This window comes from Nothobranchius furzeri, chromosome 2 (genome assembly GCF_043380555.1).
Source record: "Nothobranchius furzeri strain GRZ-AD chromosome 2, NfurGRZ-RIMD1, whole genome shotgun sequence".
NCBI classification, from domain to species: domain Eukaryota; kingdom Metazoa; phylum Chordata; class Actinopteri; order Cyprinodontiformes; family Nothobranchiidae; genus Nothobranchius; species Nothobranchius furzeri.
The window spans coordinates 73,362,027-73,389,783 of NC_091742.1; the positions used below are offsets into that span (position 1 = coordinate 73,362,027).

The following is a 27,757-nucleotide window of genomic DNA, read 5'->3' on the forward strand; positions in this document are numbered from 1 at the left end:
TCATCTGTAGATGCTTTCTAAAACATGTTGATCTAGCCTTGGTTTGCCTGATCTGGCATCTTCAGTCTCTTGATTGTTCTTCAATAGTAACCATACTAAGTCCTTGTTGAACATTTAGAGTCCAACTGGGTGTCTCCTACTCTGTTCCCAAGCTTAGAAATTCTTTAGAAGTGAGACAAAATAATGAATACCGATGAAAATTATACTTTGGCTTTCTCATTTCACTCACTTAAGAGGTTCTGACTTTTGTAATAATATTGCATTTAATTGATAGGCACCTTTGAAAACCCGAGGTCACCTCACAAAAGCATGTTAACACAAGAAAAATAAGAATAAGACCATTTAAACTAGAATTACAAAAAATAGTGTAAATTACAGAGTGGAGAGTTTGTTGACTAGAAGCCAGTTTGAACTGGTGGGTTTTGAGTTAGGTTTAAATGAGAGGAGGGAGTCTGTGTTTCAGATGTCAGGAGGAAGTAAGTTACAGAGCCGAGGAGCAGAGCGACTCAAAGCTCTGTTTCCAGCAGTGGTGAGACGGGCAGTAGGAACCACAAGGTGAATGGCAGAGGAAGACCTGAGGGAGCAAGATGGGACAGCAACATGGATGAGATCAGAGAGGTAAGGAGGGGCGAGACAATAGATAGATCTGTAGGTGAGGAGCAGGATTTTGAAGGAGATTCTGTGTTTGGTAGGCAGCCAGTGGAGATGCTGATGTGATCTCTGGAGGGTTTTGGAGTGATGGTCCGTGCAGCAGCATTTGCTATGCTGGGGTAGTGTTTGCAGATACTGCAGGTAGATGTTAGGATCAAATCAAGTGGATTAACTTGGTAAAAAGTACAAGGTGACCTACTGGGAATAAGCCGTGAACATAGGAAGTTTTTCTAAATCAATTTATTTGTCCGCTAGATGGCGACAACACAAAGGAAAACTCATCTGTGAGTCAGAAGAAACACCGTTGACCTAAACTCATTACACTTTAGGTACAGCTTAGCTTAGTGCCTGCTTAGAACAGCTTTCATTCTTGTCATATATCCAATAAGGTGTTGGGAACATCTGTCAGAGGTGGGACATGGTTGGCCTCAATAGGTTGTGGGGTTTAAACCAAGTTCAGGCGGTACTACCGTCCTTAAAGTCCTATAAATCTGGCAATCATCGGTGTTTCTCTCATCATCAGATATTATAACAGAATATATAACATTGCACATAAACAAATGTGTGAAACTACTTTTTGAAGATCGATCTCCTGTTCTCCAACCTGTCCAACCAGGGCCAAATTAAGACTTTGTTGTACCCTGGGCAACAATATTCAAGGGCCCCATCATCACGACCCAAGGATCACCATAATATGGTCACATACAGAATATTTTACTGTAATATGCAGTAAATATACTCAATACTTGAATGCCTGACATCATGTAACCCACTCAGGGTAACCCTTGACCCACCTTGTTTGGACTGACCAATGAGGAGAGGGTCTTAACTTGAGGCCCTCTCTTCATTGGTCAGTCTGCATGAGACTGACTCTCAACTGACGTTCAAAGTCATAGGCAGCGAAGCGTCTCTGTGCAGTGCAAAAGCCCGGGTGGACAGTTTGTTGAATATAGGGTGACCATATTTCCATTTCTAAAAAAGAGGACAGGGGATCTGTGCCTATGATGTCACACTATGGCAACACCACACAAACCATGTTGGGACCCATTTTTTGTAAGAATTAAATTAATATCAGATTCTGCCAATAAATGGGCTTTAAAACAATTCATATGTAAATATTTTGCATATTTATTGCAAAATCTCATTTTTCTGCTTTAGTGCTGCAACAAGGTTTTATTAATAAGAAATTATTTGTTTTACTACAGCATCGGTAAGCTTCCTGTGCACAGATTATTAAAGATGCTTGTTTCAGCTGTGAGATTAGACGATAGGATCAATGGAAAAATAAGTTGTCACACACAAATAGTGGCTTTCAAATGGTTTTGTTACTTTTTGCAAGTTTAGAAAAGAAGCAGATGAGACAGCATGTCTGATAATTTAGTTTTTCATCTGATAATATTAGAACATGTCAGTGATGTCTGAGGGGCTTTTACAAACACTGTATAACTAACACTCCTGGAGAGGGTATGGATTACACAGAGGCTTCTGGGGAGCCCAGTTATTGGGGGGGGGGGGGGGGGGGGTGCCTTGGCCCCCAAAATGTCTTGAAACGGCCCTGGGTGTGTGACTGAGTGTTGAAGGTGATCTGAATTGTATCAGATGTATAATTATTACATGTGTGTAACTTATTGTTTTTTACTGGTAAAAACGTGTAGTGGAGATAAATCTACCTACATTTTACTTTTTGTTTTGTTTTCTTGTTTGTATTTAACTATTTTCCTGTCCTGTCTGTCTCTCATCTTCCTGCATCTCCTCTAAACTCTCCACAAAAACTGTTGCCTGGATTCTTACTTTTTCACCTCATCAGTAACTTTTGAGCAGATCAAAGATCTCCTGACCGCAAAGCGCAGAGCGCGTTTCGATGCTGCGTCAGTGAGGTGAAATCACCGCAGCACAGGTGATGAGCTCCGCAGTAGCAGAGCGCTTCAGGCACAAATAAGACAGAAAATAGAGAACATGTGCGAACATGAACGATCGTGTGCTAATTATAGTTTTTTGGTTGCGCCACTTTGAGAATGGACCGTGCGCTGGAAGCAGCTGCCTAGAGCGCTGCGCAACAACGCGCTGTGCCGCTCTCTGTGCTCTCTGCCCAGAAGAGTCCATAAATGATGTAATATAGGTAGAAAACTTTTTTCCGGCTCCCCTGGATGTGTAGGATATCCAGCTCCCCCATAATTCGATCCCTGCTCCTGGATGAAAAGCCGGACATTTTCATCAAGAACCCCCAGTCCGGACGCCCCGGACAGAGAGTGAAAAGTGGACATGTCAGGGGAAAACAGGATGTACGGTCACCCTAGTTTAACATAAAGCGGGAGATTACAGATACAGTATTTTGCTCGTGCCCTTGCTGCCCTGGGCCCTTTAGAGTTTGTGGGCCCTGGGCAATTGCCCAGTTGCCCATATGGTTAATCCGGCCCTGATCCAACAGACATGGCACATGTGTGATGTGACCCGCTGATACACAATGCTGACTGAAGTGCTGTGCTGTGGACCATGCACCAAAGCTGCAAGATCGGGAGAAGGAGGCACTGTAGGTCGGTGGGACTCTGCTATTTTGTCCCAGCGAGGCTCACCAAGCTGCTTTTCCTGCTATGCTCGTGAGCAACTGAGTGTGGTCTCAATCTGTCCTGCTCAGAGGTTTTGTCTGAAAGGAAACTAAACATCATTTTTACTCTAACAGGTGCGGGGTGGGTTAAAATGTGGTGCGGCTTTTCCATGACAGAACCAAGAGCAACACCATGTTCAAGGTGTGGAGACAGGTCCAAGAGAACCATGGAGGAGCCTCTTCACCAACCTGGGCCTGGGGGGGGGGGGGGATAACTTCTGCTTTCTGCCACAAGTTTGCGCTCACACCTCCTCCCAGAGAGCTGCTCTCAGCAAGGCTCCTTCACCACACCACACATTTCTTCATGTGACCAGACAGCCAATCACTGTCCCCACGTTACAGCCTGGATCACAGACTCCTATGTGAGTGAGTGAGTGAGTGAGTGAATGAGTGAGTGAGTGAGTGAGTGAGTGAGTGAGTGAGTGAGTGAGTGAGTGAGTGAGTGAGTGAAACTGTAACGGTTGTGGCCTCCTCCACCATGGTCTCTGAAACCCCTGGGCACATAGGCAGGCCTATTCCGCCTAAGGTGATGCCTGTTCAGTCCAGCTCCAGCTCTGAGTCTTCCCAGCCTCCTCAACCTTCTGCCAGTCAGGAGTCTTCTGAGGCCATTGTTATTTTGTCTACTTCCTCATCATGGTCCAGGGCCACACTTTACAAGTGGAAACAGAAGACACATTCAAAAGACCCTCTGAAAAATGATGTCCACATCAAAAGGTCTCACAGGCATTAGCTTCAAAGGTTTTGTTTGGTTTGTGTTCATTATTGACTCCAAAGACGGTACTGTTGCTCTCTAGTGTCTGTGTTGCATTTGGCTCAACATTTTAGGCCTACAGAGCTTGTTTGATTTATACCGATGCTGATCCACTGCATCTTCAGTTTTGTTAGATATTTTTTATACACATTTGAAGCATGTGATTGTTTTATTTTTTTCTTTTGCACAAACAGATGCTGATGTTTGTCAGCTGTAGTGTTATTTTTGTATTTGTATACTCTTAATGCTTGCAACTATAATTTATAATTTAGATGTGTAGTTATTTACTATTACCAATTTTCAACAAAACATTTGTTACAGTAAAGCGAACACTCTGATATGTCATAAATTGTCATCTAGACTTAAATTGCCATTTGTACGAATTACAGCAGATGCACCCGCTTGAGGGCAAGTATGGCAGATTTGGACCTTCTGTGTGTGAACACAGTGCTTTGAGAGAGAGCATGTAAAATAAAATGAATGCTCTCTTAAAAAGTAAAATATGTTTTGAATTAAAGGCAGGATATTACGCCCACATCTGATGAAAGTTCTCATTTCATTAAAACATCATCTAGGACTGTTTAGAAATGAAACACTGATAAAAAAAAATTAACAAATCCACGCGTAATCATAAACTGATAGGGAAGAGCAGTTGATTTTCTTGGCCACCAGATGGCACCAGACACTGATTCTACCTTGAAGAATAAATGACAAAACAAATACTTTTTCATGACTTTTTTTTAAAGGTTTAATTGAAATTAAGCTCAAAGTATTGCTCAGTATTACACAAGACTGCGTCTGACTGAAGTTTTACCATAAAATCCCAGAAACCCATGAAATGTAGGCCTGATTGGGAAACATTAAAATGACGGACTGCAATATTTTAAGGGCACGCCCACGGCACTGTGGTTGGCAATTTTTCTACTAATTTCAATACTGCTTTCAGCAGTAGCTGTTCACCATGTACAGTCCTGAATCAATTAAGAAAAGGTCAGACATTGCCTCATATGCATCTATTTTTTTTTTCAGTTTCAGTAGACAAAAAGGATTTCCCATCATGCACTCTTTCTCTGTTAGTTTTATTTATATTCTTTATATATACAATATATATATATATGTATATGTATGTATAAGAGGCAACACCCACAACATACATGGATATTACATTGTGTTTGACAATTTCTCAGCTCATTTTAATACTGCTTTCAGCATAAATAATTAACAACAACCTTGAATCAATTAGGAAAAGTGCAAATAGTGGCTTAGATTTCTCTTTTTTAACTAATTTCCCATCATGCACCTTCCTTAAAGGGCGAGTAACACGTGAATCAACTTTTTGTTGTTGCTGATAACCTGTATAGATGAGTGTCTAATAGTGCTGTAGACAAGTGTTCTCACAAGTTTAGCAGCTTAGTGCAATGAATTAGAATTTTGTCAAATAATTGTATTTTGGTTTGAATGTGAAAGAGTTTCTAAAACACAGCACAAGCAGCGACTATCCCGGCATGCGTTGTAGTCGAGGACGCAATGCATTGACATCTAAGGCCCAATCATACCCGTCTCCTTCCTGGCATTGTTCAATTGCACCTTCCTGCCCAGGAGTGCGAGTGCATCGGGTGTCCTGATTCTTAAGTGCCCCTTTTGCACCCTTGATCTGCAATATGCCCAAGTCCACATCAATGCACACTTTGGGCAAGGGTATTACCCACAATCCATTGCTGCATGGGCATTTTGAGAAAAAGGCTGAGCAATGCTCAAGTGCTTTTTTATGAAAATATGCATTTTCAAATGAAAGAAGTTTATTTTAGGACGACTAACTATATTTATTCATGCTCTGAATGTTTTAGACAAAGATTTAATGTGGACAGTAGTGAATGTCAAATTAGTCAAGTAACTGTTTGTTTGAAAGTTGTTAAAGATTTATTTAAAAAGCAGCACAAACAGCGAGCAGCATCCTGGCATGCTTCACGTTTGATCATATAATGCTCCCTGTCCCAATTCAGCGCGCTTGTGTTCTCGCCCGAAGCCTTACTGCGCACCTCCTAAATGTGCACTTCACATGGGTGCAGTGCCAGTATTGGAATTGGACCTAAGGCTGCAAAGAATGAAAGGCACACTTGGCAGTTTTGCTTGTCTTTAGCACCCCTTAGTGTCTGTTTAGTAGAACAAAAAGAAAAACGTACCTCCTTGCTGTGCGTTCGTCTTTTTAACACCTTAATCTAACTGCTGAAATGTCTCCCCAGCCTTCATTAGTGTCTACAGGAGTGGCTCATCACTAAATTAAAGAAATCAGCTGTGTTCATGATCTAAAACATGCTGGAACCAGACTGCAGTGCCAGGTATGTCAGCTAATTATTTTTTTCTAAGTCCAACAGACCGGACAAGCACGCTGAAGTCGCAAATGCGGTATTCTGGCCACAGAGGGTGGGGAGTCTGAGAGACATTTCATTGGCCTAGTGGTAGAGTGTCTGCCCTGTGACTGAGAGATTTGGGTTCAAAACTGGTCCAGTCATAGCGAAGACTTTAAAAATAAGACCCGGTGCCTCCCCGCTTGACCACTGGCTTTGAGGGGCGCGGTTGGGAGATTAAACCACCAAATTGTTTCTGAGCCCAGCCACAGCTGCAGCTCACCGCTCTCCATGGGGATGGGTCAAATGCGGAGATGTAATTTCACCAGTGTGATGTCGACTATGGGACTTTAACTTAACCATGAATGCCATTTCAGCACTAGCCTCAAGAAAATGTTTTAAAAAATTTGAAAAAGTTGCTTAGTATGGCTTTAAAGGTGGAATGTAGAGCACAAAGACCATAACGACATCTAGTGTGTGGAGGTTGTAGTTGCAACAATAGAACAAGGTTTCCAGCCGTCGGGACACCAGATCAGGGGAGGTTCTGGAGGGTTAGGGTTAGTTGTAAAATAAAATATGGACTGGAATCGGATGTGTGCGGTTTATATGTCGCTCCACACTGCACAGCTCTAGAAGGATCTCCTGTCAGGGGGCTCACGGAAACTCGTTTACATCAGAGAGGTGCTCTGACTAATCCTTAATAACACGATAGAAAAGATCTTTTATCTAGCGCATCTCAAGGAAAATCATGAAGTTCTTCACAAGGAAAAAAAAAAATAAAATTTACTTAAAAATAATATTATTTAATTAAAAAGATTAAAAATATAAAAATGGGAAGATGAAAAATTGTGATTACAAAAAACCAAGTCCATTCTGCAATGTCAGATTCCCATCGGGTGTTTTAGCACCAATTAGGTGATGTGTAGATGAGGAACGTGTGTGGATGACTGACCTTTGGTGTTGCGGTTCCCCGTACTACCACTACATGCTGTTCCTACACATGGTCTGGCGTTTTCTTATATTTAGGAACATTTCCACACACAGGTACGAAATGATGAATACCACACAATGCATACATTAGTTATGCACACGATACGTGCACAGATCTGTGCACAAGTGCGGTTGATACATGAGGCCCCTGGTTTGGTGACGATACGTGACGTATTTTTTTTTTGGTCAATCTGCTGTGCTTCAACTAAACGCACTCTGGTTCTAGATCTTCTATGGTTGCTCCTCATCTGAGATGGATAACGACATCTCCTGGACTCAGAAGCAGCTGCTTGACTTGCCGAGCCCGTCATTTTCCACAGAGGCAGCCTGCCTCACTGTGCTGAGCGGTCTGTTTAGTGACCTGCAATGATGCCCTCTTAATGCTGGTAGATTTAAACATAAACCCAGTGTTGTTGCCTTCAAAATAAATATTTGATCATTTTTTTAAATTAAAATATAACTTTTAAAGGAAATACTGTATCTTCATTTTGAACACCTCTAAACGCTCCGTGGAGGTGTTATATTAAAAATATGTAGGTTTTTAATTAAATTGTTTCATGTTCAACCTTTAAATCTAAGACAGGTGCACCATAGGATGAGATTTGTGATAAAAAATTAAAGTGATTCTTCTTTGACAAATGCTAAAAAAAAGCCTCTTTTCCTTTTGATGATAGAGGAGGAAGTACTGGTGTATGTCGGGAGGTGGCGCCAAAGCACAGTACATTTATTGTGACGCTCCTGGAGACGTCCTCAGGCTCCAAAAACACCAGAGAATGCACTTTTCTGTCTGCATTTCCTTTTTAGAGCATTTAGGAAACTATGAGGGGTTTCATGATATTTTTATGAACAATTTTCTAATCGTAGTCATTAGAGTGGGAGACAGAAGGCTGTTGATCATAGGTGCCGCACGTCACAGATTATTGTTATAAAACGTGTGCACCTTTATTGTTCTCTCTCTGACATTTTTAATTATTCCCAACAAGAAGACGCAATGATCAAAACCCTCCTAGGTGTGCTATTATGTCTTCTATAATATGAATTTCGTCCGTGTAAGCCTTGGAAGCACGTGCGTTTTAGGTTGTTTAGCGTTTTTACGCAGTGCCAGAAACAAAATCCATCCAGAAAAGACTAATTCAGCTTGAGGGTGAAAAATCACAAAACAAAAACACTGTTTGTGGTTTTCCAGAGCACTTACAGTGAACCGTGCTTTGCTGAATGCAGCTTTAATCCCTTAAAAGCCTCCCGACGCAGCTCCATGAGCGGAGAAATGATCAGAGCTGCGCTTTGGAGGATGGCAGCCGCCCATTGGAGCGCAGAAAGGGCCTCATAAATTATGCTAATTAGTCATTTCAGATTGGGGGCGTGGCTTATGCCTTAATGAGCGGAGTTGGAGTGTGTTTGGAGAGGTATCTGCTCGGAGGTCTCCTGTCTGACTTTCTGTGGAATCTCCTGCGTAACGACAGCTTCCTGTGCAGCGGACCCACCGTGCAACAAGTTTACAGGCGAGGACCGGAGCACCTCCACCCCCACCTTTGGACTCCCCAGCGCGCCGTCAGACAGGTTGTTTTGGCTCCACTCCTCCTGTCACTGTAAGCAGCACGCAGCGTGACTGCGCACCAGATGCGTCTCGCTCCCGGCTGCGTGTCTTGTTCAGAGTTCAACTGGAGATATCCCGAAGACAAGAAGAAGAGCGTGAAGTGCGTCATTTTTTAACACTTAATAATATTAGTAGTACTGATTATTTTTTAATAAACATGGAGAAAGAAGAAGCGGCTTCTCTGAAGGAGCGACACCGCCGCGCAAAAGTGCTGAACATAATCTCGTCCCTGTGCTCTCTGGCGTCCATCGCGTTCTGCGTCCATCTGAGCATCAACGCGGCCCAAATCCAGAACCGAGTTGTGGATCTGGAGAGCGGGACGGGAGAGCGCACCATCATCCCCGGACCCGGCTACCCCATGGAGGATTTCAACGCTCTGATTCAGCAGAGAGTGGATGAGCTGCTGGCTCAGGTCAAACATTGGTTTATTGTTTCTAGGATGAAATATTTTAATATAAATACATGTAACTAAAAGTGATTTTATTTTGAAATTCCAGCACTCGTATGAGAATTTCGTCAAGATCCGGACTGCAAGACAAACCTCACCTGAATGCAACTGCCCCCCAGGTAAGAGAAGACACTTTCTCTTCATCTGATCTGAGAGCGAACCAGAACTTTGTGGTCCAGTGTTCTGGTGTTGGTGACACCTGGCCGTTTGTGTTGATGGATAGCTATGAGAGCCTCATAAACAGAAACAAACAGCTCAGTCTATTCATAGAGGTGCTGAACGCAGGCTGTGTGACTTGTGATGCTGCCTCTTCTTGTCCACTTAGTAAAAAACACCAATGAAGGCACAAAACCTGAGATTCACATTTCTCACCAGTAGATGGAAACATTTGTTCCTTTTGCTGGTGTTGGGCAGCTTTCTAATAGTTTTGGCATGAGCTCAAAGTTGGGTTTGTCTGCTCCAGACTGTCAGGCTTTGCTGAAGGAATTTCACATAATTCTCAGGAAAAATGAAAATATAAATATATTTTAGCCATTAAAGCATAAAAAAGTTACCTGTTTGGGTTTTTTGGTGAAGAATTTAAAGATAAGGCCAGATGGTTTAGTCGAATTAAATTCTAATTCTTTTAATGGTTGAAATGGTATGTTGATGGCAGACAAATATTTTTAATTTTAAAGTCAGATGGCTCATAAACAGTTCCATATTCAACCCAACTATCATAACTAACATTTAACTGTTTTTAAGTGCTCTACGCTTTAACAGGATTAGCACATTCTTCAGAAACCATTTGCTCTCTGGTGGAAAATCTTAAGACTGTAAGCGGCTAACCAAACTTTTATCACTTATTTTATATGTTTACATAGTAACATTTCATATGAAATGTGTTTCATTTCATATGAAATGCTATCATTTAAAATTTTCAACAAAGAAAAGAAAATTTCCGAATGCAGGCTTTCCTGCAGGAGTGCATGTGAATGTACATGTGAATTGAAGCAACACAATTTTTAACACTTTAAGCTGTTGCTTTGAAAATGGTTTCAGTGGTTCTTGAGCCAGGAACCTGAACGGCTTCACATGGAACAGCACTGTGTAGCTCTCTGCTAACTAGAAACTGCACCAAACCACTTTGACACTAGCTTGAGGTGGAGTTTACTGTGCCAGTAGCTAAAATAATGGCTAGCAGTTAGCTTTTTCAGTTTGCTGAATGTCAATGAAAAGTGTAAAAAGAGGATTTTTTATTTAGTTGGTGTCATGGTGGAGCTCGGAAGTAAGAGGAAGAGAGTAATGCATTTGGAGGCCTTAAAGGAACCTTCTGTTGCAACTTACTTGGCTGTGAACAGCTGATTTATATGTATTTTTCTGAACTGGTTAAACTTTGAAAAAGATGGATCAGTTTGCACCAAAACTGTGCTAACAGACAAAAAAAAAACCTCAACTGACAGAAAGCATCTGCAGGTTTTCAGTTTTCTTATACACGGTGAGACTCAACCATACATACGGTGTTGACACAAACCTGACCTCTCTGTTGGGCGTAAACAAAGAGATTAAGCAGCAAAATGTATAATCACACTTCCTGCAATCAGTCACAAAACAAGATGAGAGAGGGTGAAAATCTTGAACTCACGAGTCCTCTTGCTTTTGCATTTGGTTTTATACACTGCAAATGACTCATCTGCTGAGTGGGCATGACTGAATTAATGAGCCAGAAGTGGTGGAAGTATTAACATTAATTAGACCCATCACAATCATACTACTCTCTATACTTAATTATACATTTGCTCTTAATATTTCCATCCAGAGCTTTGCAAAGGGCAGCAATGAAACAACGAACACAACTTGGATCAAATGAAGCACAACGATGCTAAAACCAAGCTGGAACACGTTGTGCTCTCACATCATCAAACCTCTTTTTTATGTAGGGCTGCACAATAGAAAAAGCATGTGATTGCAGTATTAACAGCGAATATTCTTTATAACCAAAACAGGAGTTTTTGTGTGTTTTAATATCTCACCTTCTATCATGCAAACTTGACATGGTTATAAATACTTTTAACCTACAGCAGATGAATACACTGAACATGAAATGTAATTATTGCAATCCTTAACAGTTTTGATCTGATACATATTCAACATACTGTGATGTATCATTTAAAAAAACAATTTTATATAACAAATTTACTATGGAAGAGGATTAGGGTCACTGAAGAAAAGAAAAAGAATTCGGACTAATCTCGAAATTATTTTTCTTTTCTTTTGTTTTCCAGTGGTCCTAACCCTCTTATATATATATATATATATATATATATATATATATATATATATATATATATAAAACTGACACCATGATATTTCATGATTAAACAATACAATCCTAAAAAAACAAGTAGCTGTAACTCATAATTAGCTCCCTTAAGCTAGCATGTGCGAGTAATGCTAGCACATTGCAATCAGGCTAGGCTAGTGGCATTGCAAGTCACCAGATCTTTTGTTTTAGCTATGTTAACAGACTAAAGCTTTAAATCACCACAACCAATCACATCCTTAGCATTACTTGCTTTCTTTTCTTTTATCTTCTTTAAAATATTTTCTTTTCTTTTCTTTTATGCACAAAAGTGATCAGGATTAGCACGTGTCACATCTAAAGCAGTCCGGGCAGAAACAACCCTCTGCTGTCAACCTTTCCATTAGGTAAACTGTGATGATTGTGCATTGGCTTGGCTTTGGCAGATCGCCAACACATTCAACTCCTTTAGGATTATGTTACTATTTGCACATTTCCCATTTACCACTGAATGTATTTTAAGGAAACCCTTATTAAACAATCAGTTGATGTAAATTTACAATCAAAGACCTTTTAGAGTCAACCTAACTCAATATATTTGCTGTTGATAACCAACCTTACAAGCAGAGGAATGGCTATAACCATGAAAATTTAGATATAAGCAAAAAATTTGGGTTGTTGCTAGCAGAGACTCATTCACAACCAACAATGTGACCAAAATGGCTAAAACTCAATTTCCCAGCATCAAACTCTGGCATGGGATATGGTCGATGAGCCCCAAAAGAATGCTTGGTCTTTTAATCACCTCATTTAACATCCAGCATACTTTATGGAAGCTGAGAGGTTTATTTTTATATAAAAGTAAATAATTTTACACTCTAAGACTTCTGAATGGGTTTAGTCTGAGAGACAGCCTGTGGCTGTTTTTCCCTGTGAGTGAGGACAACAATGTGCTTTTCACAGTCTTCACTTTATTACTGTCAGGAAAGATGGAGAGGTTGTAAAGGCAGGGCAGTGGTCCATTGCTTGGGGGATGTTTTGCTTCCAAATCAGAGGAAGTTTGAAATGTTTTTACCCTGTAAAAAATATATAATTTGAATCTAAACTTTCTTTCATTTATTGTAATTTTAGTTATTTCCTGGTGTTATTTATCATGGTAGAGTTGTTTCTGTCCGGAAAAGCTTTGGTTGTGACTAAAACGTGGACAACAATAACTCTTGTGTTCAACATGCTTGTGTTTAGCATTACCTGCATGTTAGAACGAGCACGATACAGCTTTTTAATTTTAATTTTTTTTTTGCAGCTGTAGACTTCACTAAAGGCACAGGAAAATTATAACTCCCCAAAGTCACACAAAGGAAGTTATTTTCTCCCTCAGATGATTCTGCTCCTGAACAGCCAGAAACATCTTGTTTAAGGTCCAAACTTTACTTTCTTCAAAATACTACATCACAACATAAGACAGGCAGGACATTCTCTTTTCCACTTAACAGTGAGAGTAGACTGAAGTCCATTTCACACTTGCTTTGCTTTCCATTTACTGCCGGTAAAGAAACGTGTTTCTGGTCCTTTTTCTGAGACATACTGCTGAGGAAAGCTAACTACGATTGACCTTGCAACTTTAAAAAGCAGAAATATGAACACAGTAGTTGTTGAAATAAGTTAAATTTAAAGAAAATTTTACTAAAATAAGCTTTCCTCCTCAATGGTTTATTTTACATTAACTATCTAACCACCAGGTTATTAATGTAGCGCAATAAATTTAATACTCTGACTTATCAATTGTTTTTAGGGGTGTGTATTGACACAGTACAAGGGAGAAGATACAAAATATATCGTAACATAGGGGAGAATATACAATATACAGTGGTGTGAAAAACTATTTGCCCCCTTCCTGATTTCTTATTCTTTTGCATGTTTGTCACACAAAATGTTTCTGATCATCAAACACATTTAACCATTAGTCAAAGATAACACAAGTAAACACAAAATACAGTTTTGAAATGATGGTTTTTATTATTTAGGGAGAGAACAAAATCCAAACCTACATTGTCCTGTGTGAAAAAGTATTTCCCCCTGAACCTAATAATTGGCTGGGCCTCCCTTAGCAGCAATAACTGCAATCAAGTGTTTGCGATAACTTGCTACGTGTCTTTTACAGCACTCTGGAGGAATTTTGGCCCACTCATCTTTGCAGAATTGTTGTAATTCAGCTTTATTTGAGGGTTTTCTAGCATGAACCACCTTTTTAAGGTCCTGCCATAACATCTCAATAGGATTCAGGTCAGGACTTTGACTAGGCCACTCCAGAGTCTTCATTTTGTTGTTCTTCAGCTATTCAGAGGTGGATTTGCTGGTGTGTTTTGGGTCATTGTCTTGCTGCAGCACCCAAGATTGCTTCAGCTTTAGTTGACGAACAGATGGCCGGACATTCTCCTTCGGGATGTTTTGGTAGACAGTAGAATTCATGGTTCCATTTATCACAGCAAGCCTTCCAGTTCCTGAAGCAGCAAAACAACCCCAGACCATCACACCACCACCACCATATTTACTGTTGGTATGATGTTCTTTGTCTGAAATGCTGTGTTACTTCTACGCCAGATGTAACGGGACATTTGCCTTCCAAAAAGTTCAACTTTTGTCTCATCAGTCCACAAGGTATTTCCTCAAAAGTCTTGGCAACCATTGAGATGTTTCTTAGCAAAACTGAGACGAGCCCTAATGTTCTTTTTGCTTAACAGTGGTTTGTGTCTTGGAAATCTGCCATGCAGGCCATTTTTGCCCAGTCTCTTTCTTATGGTGGAGTCGTGAACACTGACCTTAATTGAGGCAAGTGAGGCCTGCAGTTCTTTAGAAGTTGTCCTGGGGTCTTTTGTGACCTCCCGGATGAGTTGTCTCTGCGCTCTTGGGGTAATTTTGGTCGGCCACCCACTCCTGGGAAGGTTCACCACTGTTCCATGTTGTTGCCATTTGTGGATAATGGCTCTCACAGTGGTTCGCTGGAGTCCCAAAGCTTTAGAAATGGCTTTATAACCTTTACCAGACTGATGGTGACTATCTCCAGCAGTCAATGGGCAATCAGGCGGGGTACACCCTGGACAGAGAGCCAGTCCATCGCAGGGCAACAGAGACACACAGGACAAACAATCACAGACACAAACACACGCACGCACGCACGCACGCACGCACGCACACACACACACACACACACACACACACACACACACACACCTAAGGACAATGTAGACAGACCAATCAACCTAACAGTCATGTTTTTGGACTGTGGGAGGAAGCCAGAGCACCCGGAGAGAACCCACAGTGAGAACATGCAAACTCATACAGAAAGATCCCAGGCTGGGAAGCGAACCCAGGACCTTCTTGCTGCAAGGCAACAGCTCTCAATCAATCAATCAATCAATCAATCAATCAATCAATCAATCAATCAATCAATCAATCAATCAATCAATCAATCAATCAAACAAAACTTTATTTATAAAGCGCCTACCGCAACCCTGTCGGGAAGCCCAAGGCGCTGAACATGGTACATGAGAAAGTTAAATGTGAATAAATGGAAAATAAAAGCAATTCAAATTACAAATTACAAAAAAAGGTAAAACATTCTAGTAGAAGACAAATGGGTAAAACAAGGGATAGAGTGAACCAATGAAAACAGGGAAATAAAATCAACATAAAAGAGGGCCAAATTCAAACACTTTCAGGAAACGCCAAACCGAGGAGGTGGGTTTTTAGGCGACTTTTAAAGACTGGCAGAGATGGGGACAGCCTAACTGAGGGTGGCAACTGGTTCCAGAGTGACGGTGCTAGGACTTAGAAAGCCCGGTCCCCGCGAGTACAACACCTAGAACGAGGGACAGCGAGCAGGCCTTGGTCAGAGGAGCGCAGAGCGCATGATGGGTAATGTCTGTATGAATGAATATCTGGGGATATCTGAATGTCTGGGGAAGCTCTAACCACTGCACCACTGCGCAGCCCCATGTAAATACCAAAACTACCAAACAAAAGTAGACTTACTTGTTACATCAGGACTCACTTCTTTTTCTGTTCTTTCACACACCATTGTTGAGGTGTGAGCAGCAGCTTTTCCAGTTTGCACCTCACCTTAGGCATAGAGACATCCCAAAACAATCTCCTAATTCATGGATTGTCTGCTGCATGATCACATGACGCATGTGTGTCATGCGCCATGTGTCATGCGTCATGATCACATGATCACATGACGCATGACACACATGGATGTAAATCAACTTTTGAGCCGTGATGTTTACTTTCACTGTGCATGAGCTCGTTCCCAAGCCTACCCTCTTAATAAATGCAATTATTGAATAAAGTCGTCTATGGCTGTGAATGAGTTAAGTAATTATCATCCTTTACACCTGAGTGTGCTATCGATATTAAAGCAGATGTTCCCGTACGGTAGGGGTTAGGGTTAGGAGTTTGAAGTCAAGTTTTAGTTTAGTTATCATAGAAGTTGGTAATGATCTTTATGAGCCTTTAAACAATCTAATTAGGTAGTATAATGCTATTTTCTTTCAAGAGTTGATTAAAATTAATATAACTCCATCATTTTTCAATATAAAATGTTAATAATGTGAAACCCTTGCATGAAAGGCAGCAGGTGAGAGTCCTAGGTCTGTCATTTTGTCAACCTGTAGTACTTGTGTATGAATATTTAGCTGTTATGTAGGCCAAAATAAACAAGCTCCATTAATCAGTTGTTTGCTGGCCTGATTTCTAGAGATGGACCTATGAAAAACATTCAACACGAAGCCGAAAGTCCAGTTTGGTCTTAGGTAATTCACAATCAACCTTTTTCAGGAGAAACTTGTAAGCTTTGACTCTTTCTGGCAGTGGCCTTGGTTGATGTATTCATGTATTCAAACAACTTCGATGATTCTTCTCGGCTGAGGTTGGATGTTCCTGATTCTTTCAGCAATAGTTTTCATTTTCTACACACAGTCTCCCATTTAGCTCAACGTTCCACACAGGACTTGTTGTTTAATTGGATTTTAATAAAACGTGCCATCAGCAAGCCTTCCTCTGTCGTATGCACTCCTTCTCCCCCTCTGCAACACTTCTGGAAGGTAACGCGTATCCTGGCAGCTGAAACATAGACCTGAACACTCCAGAGAATACAAGAACACACCGCTCGCAATTTATGTGAATTTGTTTCCCCCCACCGCTTGGGCTGTCGAGTGCAATGAGGTTGGTGGTGATGGTGGTGCGTGATGCGGGTGGGGGGAGGTGGACTGGGATCAGCTGGATGTTATGACCTCACATTTCAAAATAAAATCATGAGCAGGCGCAGCCATGTTTTGACTTCAGCATCAACTCTAGACTAGATTTGCTTTCTGTGATGTCAAAACTAATTGTTCTTTAGGTCCAGGCTGGTTTACACAAAACGTGCAATACCAGTGGTGTGATATAGTAGCAGTTTTGCTCCTCACTTCAGTAGGTGATTAATCACTGACAGCTTTTGAATTAAAGCCTTCTGTGTGGTTGGGAGCCTTAATAGTTGTGTAATTACCAAGTGCTAGGGAAAGCTAAGCAGACTTCCAGGTAGTGGCAGCTGCTTCTGGTCAGTTTTGGCACTAACTGAGGTTGGAGATGATGAAGGATCTGCAGGCGGGTTCACCTGTGAAGAGACCGTTATGGTTCTGACTGATGCTTCGAGGCTTGAGACTGTATCTACACTTAAAGCTTGGTACCCTCCATGTGTTGAGTAACCCCCTGCACGAGTCTCTGTACGCAAGCGAAGCTCTCAGTCCCAAAGAATCTGTTTACAAGCTTGATTTTTAAATAAGATGCACAGATGGCCTCTTTATACTCTTAACGCGGCGGGTTTTCTGGCAGATGGTTAAGGACGGAAATGACATCTCTCTTTTTTTAACTCTGCATTAACCTGAGGGGAACTCTGTGAATGGAGAGCAGATGACAGGATTTTTGTTTGAGCGAGGTCACTATGGCTCTCTGCTGCAGACCCAAGTATGCCGGGCTGGCCAAAAGACTGGAGGAGAATCAAAAGGCTCAAGCCCGATGTTTCATCTCGCGTGTCCTTGAACATTTCCTGGCGGTAATCCTCAGCCGTCATTTAGTGCGGAATAAAGCAGGAAGCTTGGAGATCCTGTCTTGGCGGCTCGCACGGTTACTTCTTGGAGGTACATTAAAGTGTTTCCATCATCACCACTTGATGGCACACCCAAAATCTGAATAAAAAGAATTGTCTCCTTTTTTTTTGTGATTACGCGTGCACTTCATTCAGAGCTCTTTTTCTAAGAAACGTTCTGCTTCATCAGAAGTATTGGATGTATAGCCCTCCAGGTCAGCGTCAAATCTTGTGTCTGGTTGGAAAAAGGGATTTCCTGTCCATAAATTCAACATTCAAAACAATACAACTTTTCCTTGCCCAGTATACACCAGAGAAAAATCACTGCTGTAGGTCTCGTTGATCCTTCGTTTCCCAGAATGCACCGGACCTCGATCAGAAATGAGTGGAACATTGTAAAAAGGACGACCTGCAAACTCTCTGTTGCCCTTCATCTGTGGACCACTGAGGTCTTCTTTGTGTCGACACAACTTCACATCTTACTCATCCCTGACCTCTGAGCATTCTAGGACGTTTAAAGGGACAAGGGGTGGCCTTTTATACACAACACCCTCCCCAGACAGCGTGTCTTCTGTTCAGTTACTGGATTTTCTTCTAAAGTCAATTTTTCCTCTTTTTACATGGAAAACATTAGAATGTCATTGGTTCTCATTTTGGTAGAATGATTTAGATTACGCTAACAAGAAGCAAGAATAAAGTTTGATCCTTGATTTGGTCTGTAATTTTGGAGATTTCAACTTGTATTCTTGGTTATCTTATCTTATCTTATCTTATCTTATCTTATCTTATCTTATCTTAAAGGCTGGAAAGTCTACTGGTAAACACCAGTACACTGGAAAAGAGTCCCAGAAAGCCAAGAGGCAAAATTTAAGAATGCCGGTACTGGTGTGTACCGACCCACTTAAAGCATTAGAATTGATCTTAAATAATTTGTTTTTCACTTGTTTTCAATATGTAAGAACTTTCTAGCATCTGTGACCAACTTAACATCAGCAAAGCCAGTGTTTCACCTGTGTCCTGGAAACTCCTTGTTCCAGAAAAGCAAAGAAAGCTAAAGACCCTTCAGGCTTTCCCCACATGTCGTGTCCCCCCCCTTCCCTCCCCACTGCCAGTAGCTTTGTGCCCCAAGCCTCTCTGCAGACTTTGCAGGCAGAGGTGTGAGGAGCACAGATGTTTCAGCTCTGTACCCCCTCAGTTTAACAAGAACAGGCACTACAAATGAAACAGACTGGGCCGTAGAAAATGAATAACTGTAGCACTGGAACAAGCAGCAACAGGAAGATGCGACTCGATAAATGGCATTTTAAAACAATTCGTAACATGAGCCTGAAAACTCGTGCAGAGACAGTATTTATTTACAGTTTTAGCTGGACAAAAGAAGAACAACAGTTAGCTATTTTAACCCTACATTATATGAATATTGGCATAGCCCTTTTAGCCCTTTTTTTAAATGAGAGGAGAGATGGACAAAGAGTTTGATGTATAATACATGCATAGTATTTAAAGGTTGTGTCATTAAATGAGTAAAAATTGATTACAATAATTTCTGATTTTATATTTTGACACCATTTTCAGCCAGTAACAATGCTAGGCCAATATAATTGGACATCTAGTCCTCTCTTCTGCGTCAGGACAATCTCTTGATGTCAAAAGGAGTCAGCTGATGTTTACGATATCCTCTGGTTACCTCTCTTTGGAAGTGTATTTGGTCCATTGTACAGGTGGGAGACAATGGGGAAAAAACCCAGAACTCACCTGGGAATGTCCTGGGGTCCCTCAGGAAAAAGGAGTATTTCTGGGCTTCTTTTCTTGACCTGCTACCATCGTGACCTGACACTGGATGGATAGATGGATGGCAAACCTTTCCATGATGATTTGCAGTAAATGAAACAATTGCTAATATTAACAATCACTTTCTTCTGCTGATTTATAGATTTTTGCTTTAAAGCTCTCTTTGCTGTGGTCTCTAGTAGAATGAATGCCTTGTGAGTCCGTTTCTGTGGTAAGCATGCACTTTCGCTGCTGCTTCAGGGTAGAGGTGTGTCTAAGGACATTCAACAGTAATGACTTGGTAAGGCAATGTGATGTTCCCAACTTTACATTCAAGAGAATGTAAACATTAGTGAAACATATTTCTGAGTGTAGTGGGAATCAAACCTGTAGAGGTGAAACCACGGTATACATTGGTCCATACCCAACACAGTCATGGCAGTACGTATTCCTTTCATGAATGGCAACATTTTAGGTAGATCTCTTTTTCAGTTTCGCACAGAAAACAAGGCAACATTCCCTATAGCTATCCAAGAACAGCACTGAGTCGAATTATTCCTCAAAGTGGGAAAAAATGGTGGAAGAACGTGAGATTTTGACCAGCAGCCTGCCAGATGATGTGTGCTCCCAGACTCCCCTGGGGCACCACCAAGAGTTCAAACTGAAAAGAAACCACGAGGTCCAAAGTGAACTCCTGTTGTTTTATGTCCACTGGACCGTGGATGGGATTTCAAGGGTGTTGGACAGTAAAAGAGACGCTCTTGTTTTACTGTCCTCCTCTGTGTTTGTGTTTGAGATTGTGTTGGCATGTCTGATGCCTCCCACCCTGTCACCGCTCACTGGGGGACTTGCCAATCAGCTTTTCCTTCTCAAAGCTGTGCTAAATGTGACATGAAATATGAGTCCAGCTGTAGAACTGAACGGCTAATAAACACACAGAACCCCTGTGCACTCACGGATATAGTGGCACACACCTGCAGACACAACTGGATCACAGATTCGTGGAAATTTATACCACAAACGTGGAGAAAACTTGTTAACTTGGCCTTCTACAAACAGCAAATGGGTTTTTGTGGTAAGTTAATTTTATTTTCTTAATTAAGTTAAAGGGGAGGAATTAAGTGGATTGGAGCCATTTGTTCTTAATTTTCCCAACAAGCTGTGATGTTTAAAACTGTGTGGGATGTGGCTTTCTAATTAAGGCTTATGTAATAAAGTTTCTGCTCCAATATTTATAAAGTGTATTTTATTCATTTCCAAGCAGTTAATCTGAAAGATGCAACAACATAATTTGGTTCAAACAATCTGTTGCCTCAAATGGAAACGTTGCTGGGACTGTTTATGATTGACTGTCAGTAAAAATGACTATTTGCTCAGACAGTTATGACTCTTCTAGAAGGAGGTATAAACAGTTACATCAACCAAAGACAGACAGTAAACGCAGGCTGAACGATTTTAGGAAAACACATTTTTCTGGCAGAAATTGCGATTTTAATTGGATTAACAATTTTTTTCAAATCAAGCTTCAGTAAAATATACACACTGTGGAGAAAAGGCATACATTTTTCCTACATTGGTCTACCAACAAGGGCTGTCTGGACATTTGTTTCTCATAAAACATGCTATAGCACCAAATGGCGACACGTGTTCTTTGATTAGCAAAATTTTATATGATTTGATGCAAAAATTCAAAACTTTTTCTAAAGAGAAGTTGTTCTTTCAGGTTCACATAATGTTATTACTGTAATTTCCTTTTTGCTGTTGGAGGAATTTGGCAAGTCATCAATGGTGCTTGGTGAAGAAGAGAAAATGAGTGATGGTGACATCCACAGTCATAAATATTGGCCGTAGTAGCACCATGAAGAGAAAATAACTCAAAAGATGGGCAAATGCGCCATTCTGTCAGCTCAAGCATTGTGCTCCCAGAAACCTAACCCCAAAAGCCTCCCACTCAGTGCTACCGCCCCAACAGTAGCTACATTTACATGGGCACAAGTAATCGGAATGAATGCCTTATCAGATCAAAAAGTTTTCATGTAAACATGTCAATTTGAATATTCTGATCTGATACGGCCATGTGTTCGTTGGGATGTGTGCAACTTCAGCATGACATATTTCTGCCTTTGCAGCCACTCTGGACAAGTCAAAACATGGCGGGAGATAAACAGAAGTGATCTGTTTTCGACACAATTTTTTTACAGGAAACACTACGGGACCTCAACATTATTGACCATTTCGATGGCCAAAAGGTTAGAAATGCAAAGTTATAAACTCAAGTGCATCTAAAGACTCAGGAAGCGGGGTTTCTCCGAAGTATCGACCTAATCAAAAACAGCTGGAAACGTAAGTCAAAGGACAAAGCTAGAGAATAAGAAAAAGAAATGCGAGGCAAAAGACATGTGGACAAGATGGCGTTTGTTTGCAGCTCTGCGCATGCTCACTATTTGATCTGACTGAATGCTTGGTGCATATAAACTCACAGCATGATCGGATAATTTCAGTTAGTGTCCATGTAAACAGAGATTTGGGATTTCTGATCAACCAATGTTTGAGTTGGTTAGGGGAAATTTGGTGCATTTTAACGTACAACACATTCTCACAAGTGAAGCGTCGAAATATGACGCGGGGTGACCAATCGTTTGTTTTGCGACGCGCTGTGCCAGATCGTCGCTTTCCGAAGGCCGCGTAAAAACAGAGATTTCACCAAATTCTGACCTTTATCCTCTTGCTATTTAACCTCCCCCTCACCCCCATCCTAACCTTAACCCAGTTGCACATTCAAAACCTTGTTTCTAGTTGTATCGTCCCTCTCAAACACAGTTAACAAGAAGCTTAGAATGAGAAACTGGGTTATGGTCAGGATGGGGGTGAGGGGAAGGTTAAATAGCTAGAGGTTAGAGGTTAAATGTCTGTGAAATGTGCGTTCTCCTGCGGGCTTTAGAAACTGACGCTCTGGCGCCGCGTGACGAAAACAAATGCTTGGTCACCCATCGTCAGTTTCAGCTGCTTCAGGTGTGAGACTGTGTTGAAACTATCAACATAAATATACTGGACATCTCCTTTCCATAGGCTCCAATATCACGTTTTTGAGGCCAAAATGGGAGGTGGCCACCACCGCCATTTTGACCGTGTCACAGGTTCCGTCAAGCCCAGACAATTCCACAAAAGGGAAGAGAGGAGGAGCTGAGGGTGGGGCTGTAAGGCTGGGATCAACTGACGACACCCGGTCGAACTAGCTACAAGCTAACCTGAAGCTAACCCTGGCAAACCCAAAGCTAACGCGGAGGTGGGAGCCAAGCTAACGGAGGTAGCAACCTAGCTACAACCGGAGTTAACTGTGCACAACACCAGAGCTTCTGAGTCAGAGATACGCCGGGCTGACCGCTGGGTAAAACCGGGTGGAACACAGAGGTCTCCGAGACCTCCACAAGCCAGCAGCTGCACAGCAGACAAGCACCGCTGCGCAGAGCTGCCGCTGGGGAGAACCGGGTGGAAAGGTTTCCATCCCAGAGCTCCACAAGCCGGCAGCCCACGCAGCAGACAGAAGCCGCGATCAGACAGAGATGCGCCGAGCTGCAGGGAGAAACAGCCGGCATTCTGTGCAGCAAACAGAAGCTGTGAAGCCAGGGGAGAAACGGGTGGAAAACATCGGTCTCCCGAGAGCTCCACAAGCTGATAGTCGGAACCCAGCTCCACCAACATGTTATATTTCAACCCATTTTCTAAAGTGCAGCATTATGTTAAATGCACTGGGTTTTACCCTATTACATTTAAATTTCATGGTTAAACAGTACATGTTAAAATCTAAGCTCAGCTCGGCAGTGACCTTAAATACATAAATATAACTTTACTTACCAAAAAAAAAAATGAAGTGGAGACTCCTTGGACGCTCTGTTAGTGCAATTAATGCCACAGCAAGTCATTTTGTCCAACAATTACACAAAAAATATCCAAAAAAGAATACACAAACACAGAGACTCAAAATGCCGGAGCAGTTTCCAAGCCAGACCGAGGCTCTACTGAGGCCTTTCCACGGAGCTAGCTCTGTGGTCACGTGGGTCTGATGCTCATTAATGTAGAGAAATAGAGTGATGAAACTATCTAGAGTTGTATTTTAATATACTGTAAGTAGATCACTTGTTATAATCAGAATATGGGCTGTTTTTATCATCAGGGAGTTTAATTAAACACTCTGTATTGACTTTGAGACAAGAAAAGAGAGAGTTGGGATCATTTAAGAATCTTTAATTTCTTAATTATAAATTCTTAACAATCTACCAGGACTAACTCTGTGTTGTTTGGAAATGAATGTGATGTTCGATGTGTGTGTGTGGTTGGTTCAGACTCCTTAGGCTGACGTCATTGAATCTGGTAGTCTGATTGTTATGACTAGATATCACGAGGCTTATAAAGTGATGACATGAGCTGCTATTTTGCCATGTACGTACCCAGTGGGCGCCTCCCAGGTAGATCAGGAAATGCCAGGTCTGAAGACCTCGGATGTGCGCTGGAGCTGGTCGAAATAGCGATCGCAGCGTTTCAAAGCCCGTCTGAAGGGTCGACCCAGGTAACAATAGGCAGCGTCAGCAGGTGCTCTTATTTTGAAAGGATGTCGTCTGGTTGTTAAACGACGAAAATCTCCAACTTCACAGTTCTTAGTTTAAAGAAAAAAACACATCTGGTCAGGCTGTGCTTCTCTTTGGGATGACGGTGAATAGAACTGAAGTCAAAATGGAACTGAGCTTAAAATGGCGTTGCCTTGTTTTATATCTCTGAATTGTTGATAAGTTTTAGTAAAGCGGATTGGACACTTTAAGTCAACAAGCCAGATTCTCTTGCGGCAGCCGAAAGCTCTGATTGGTTGGAACAATGTGTCATGCGTTTCTATGGATATGAGGGTCAGTCTGTCTGTGCAGTAGTCCTGTTTTCATTAAACACATAAATCATGACATCTTTATTCCACAGATCATTCACTTGATTATTATTGATCAACATGTGTTTCGTATAGCTTTAATCACAAATTTAAGTACTTTGATTATTGAAAAGCGTTCTTCTTCTCCTTCTGGCTCTTCTCCTGGAATGTAAACAGTCTGAGGAACACCCGACCTTGGCGTTTTCTACACGGGTGTTACTGTGTACAGGGGCAGCTGTGTGGAGCTGAAAATTATGAAGTTCATAACGTTACATATATTATACAGAATTTTAGGCTTTTAATACACTTAAACAGAAGAGTGAGAAAAAAATTCACCCCCCTCAGAGTTGTCATGAATGTAAACTAGATCATTTAAACAAAAAACCTGTTTTGGAACCAGGCTGTAAACATGTTTATTTCTGCTGTGAAATTGGTATTTTTAACATGGGAGTCAATGAGGATTTGCTCGCGTCAGACACCAGCCCCTAGTGGATGAGGGTGGAACTGCATTTTATGGTACTTCCGGGTTTGACTCAATTTTAGAGCTCCATTTTGGGGGTTTGGTTGAAACGTAGCTACTGTTAGCACATTGGGGAAAACCCTGGATGTGTAAAATATTTGACACAATAGATCCTGGGTAAATCAGGAGCGCTGCAAAAAGACACAGTTTGACACATGATTGTGTTTGAAATTGCAATTTCAACCTTCTGGGTTCCTTATATAGGACACTTTTTACTTATTGGCTTAATGAACTGAAGTGTATTGTTATGTTTACTAAGTGAAGTGCCTTGAGACGACTCTTGTCGTGATTTGATGTTATATAAATAAACTGAAATGAATTGACATAAGTTGGACTTATTGTTGAGTAAAATTTTAGATACATGCACAGTTCAGTTTGTGGCTGTGTGTCATTTTAGGATAAAAATATACCTTGTTAGACATGTTGGTTACAGACAGTGAGAATGTTCTGAGCCATTAAAGCTGCAGCAAGTCGCCCCACGTCTACTAACCTCTTTCACTTTACCAATCGACATGGCGCCCTACAAGGCTTTGTTGGAATCTACGTTAATGAGCCACTTCCCAAGAGCCATGCTGCTTTCTCAAGCAGTTTTTTTCATCCCATGAGATTCTGGTACCATTACCTACAATCCAAAGTGAATTTCTCAGCAAGAACTGCTATGTGCATTTTTGCTTGAACTAACGACCATTTTGATTATATTTACCACCTGTTGAGGCAATAAAAGGCTATTCAGGTAGAATGTGCATCAAAAATGACATTCAAAACTTGTGTCCCGTGTGATAATGTTTATAAATGCATTGTCATGGCTTGTTATTTTTGCAGGGTTTGGGAATACACTTCTGAAAGTTGAAAGTGTTCTCTTGGTTTATTAAAACTCAGTTGAGCAAAGTGTGTGTGTGGTCAAGGTTATTGCGACAACATGAGCTTTCTCCCAGCTGATGTATTTGTGAGTCAGTTTGGCTGACTTGAAGTCCTATAATTTTTCTCTGTTAAAAGATTTGAAGAGAACCATTACAGTGCCCTTGTTCATCAAAACAAACGAACTTCCCTACGCTCCACCCCCCTCGCTCGCTTTGCCACTGTGGAGCATTAGAAGGCTGATAGCCATAAGATAAATTACAGAGATGAAACAGTGCCTAATGCCCCACACATTTACACCTGATTGAATGTGACATGTCTTACCAGTAGTTTGAGCTTGCCTCTGAGTATTTGTTACACAGAGTAAGAAGGTGACCCGATTCGTTTATCTTCCCCGTACACAGCCAAACGCATGTGTAAAATCAATTTTCAGAAATGGAGAACATTTCATAAACACACTGTCGTCCAAATTGACGATTGTATTTCAGCTCCAGCGTGTGTTCGCTGTCAGCTCCAGCAGGCTTTTCCCTTTCATGTAGGATAATAAATGACGGGGAAATTCTTGCATGTGTGTGGCGTCGCAGTCGAATCCCCTAGTGTGCCATAGACCAGAATATGAACGTGTTATTCCTTGTGCAGTTTTTCAAAGCAAACAGCCATTCTACCTATTAAATAGGAGTTCGTTTCCAAGACAGAGGTCAGCCGCAGAAGGTGGTTAAAGCTGCAATGGCAAATCTGTAGAACCAGCTATAGCTAAAAACACAAACACGGAGCACTCACCCTTCCTGTTGGTTATCTTTTTTTGGGACTCTGGTGCTTGTCCTAAAGTGGTAGCAGCTGGCTGTTTCTCCTTCTCTGATTCTATTGAGCGGAGAACCTCTCACACCAGTGGTGTTCATTTGCTAAATACGTGAGTGGAGGACCCAGGTAAATGCGGAAGTTCAGTGGTTCGGTGCGATCGACAACCAGATGGTCCAGCTGTTGGTTTTGGTTTGAGCCATGTTTTATGTTGATATTTTTAGACAAATGCGAGCGAACCACTGAATTAATTCATCCATTCATTTATATTTTTTTAAATCTCCAGAATATTTTAAAGCTACACAACATTAGAATGTTGTTAAAAGCATTAAAGAGTGGTTTAAGCTAGCTTGCTTTGCAGATATGCTATAGCTTTAGGGATGCTTGTGGCAGAGGTGTGACCAAGTCACTGCTTTGCAAGTCACAAGTAAGTCACAAGTCTTTCCAGTCAAGTCAAAGTCAAAGACAATCAAGTCCAAGTAGAGTCCAAAGTCAATGATGTGGAAGTCCAAGTCAAGTCCAAGTCTCTAACTTTGAATTTTCAAGTCATAATCAAGTCATCTGTCCGATTTCAATTTAATGACAATGATATTAAATAAATTCCAGAAATAAAGCTTCTTAAAGCTTCATTTATTTGCTCAAACAAGCAGAAAGTGCAACTGAAACTGATTATAAACAAAGTGTTGTTGCATTTAGCAGAACAAGATCAAACCCAGAACCAAGAATTATTTATGATTTTTGTCCATGTCGTGCCACTTTTGTGTTAAAATGTCAAATATGCTCAAGTCATCATCAAGTCAACAGATGCAAGTCTAGTCAAGTTGCAAGTCATTGGCATTCAAGTCCAAGTCAAGTCATAAGTCTTTATAGATTTTATCAAGTCAAGTCAGAAGTCATTAAAATAATCACTCGAGTCTGACCCGAGTCCAAGTCATGTGACTCAAGTCCACACCTCTGGTTTGTGGCATGGTAATATGAGGGTTTCATCTGAATGAGAACATTAAAGCAACCTGGCATGGTAGAATTCAAGGTTTAAACCAAAGAAAGGTGGTCTCAGAGGAATTCAGGCTCTATTGCTTGTTAACCCTCTCAGGCTCAGAATAA

The 27,757-nt window shown here is 41.2% G+C and overlaps 1 protein-coding gene across 1 annotated transcript in view; it reads left to right on the forward strand.

The window, feature by feature from the left end:
• The first annotated feature begins 8,872 nt into the window (after nt 1–8,872).
• Nucleotides 8,873–27,757, forward strand: part of LOC107377084 (collagen alpha-1(XXV) chain) — a 250,212-nt gene continuing 231,327 nt past the window's right edge. The window contains exons 1-2 of the mRNA XM_070547918.1: nt 8,873–9,354; nt 9,440–9,509. Of these exons, the coding sequence (XP_070404019.1) occupies nt 9,100–9,354; nt 9,440–9,509 (325 nt within the window). The 5' untranslated portion in view covers nt 8,873–9,099. The remainder of the gene's footprint in view (nt 9,355–9,439; nt 9,510–27,757) is intronic.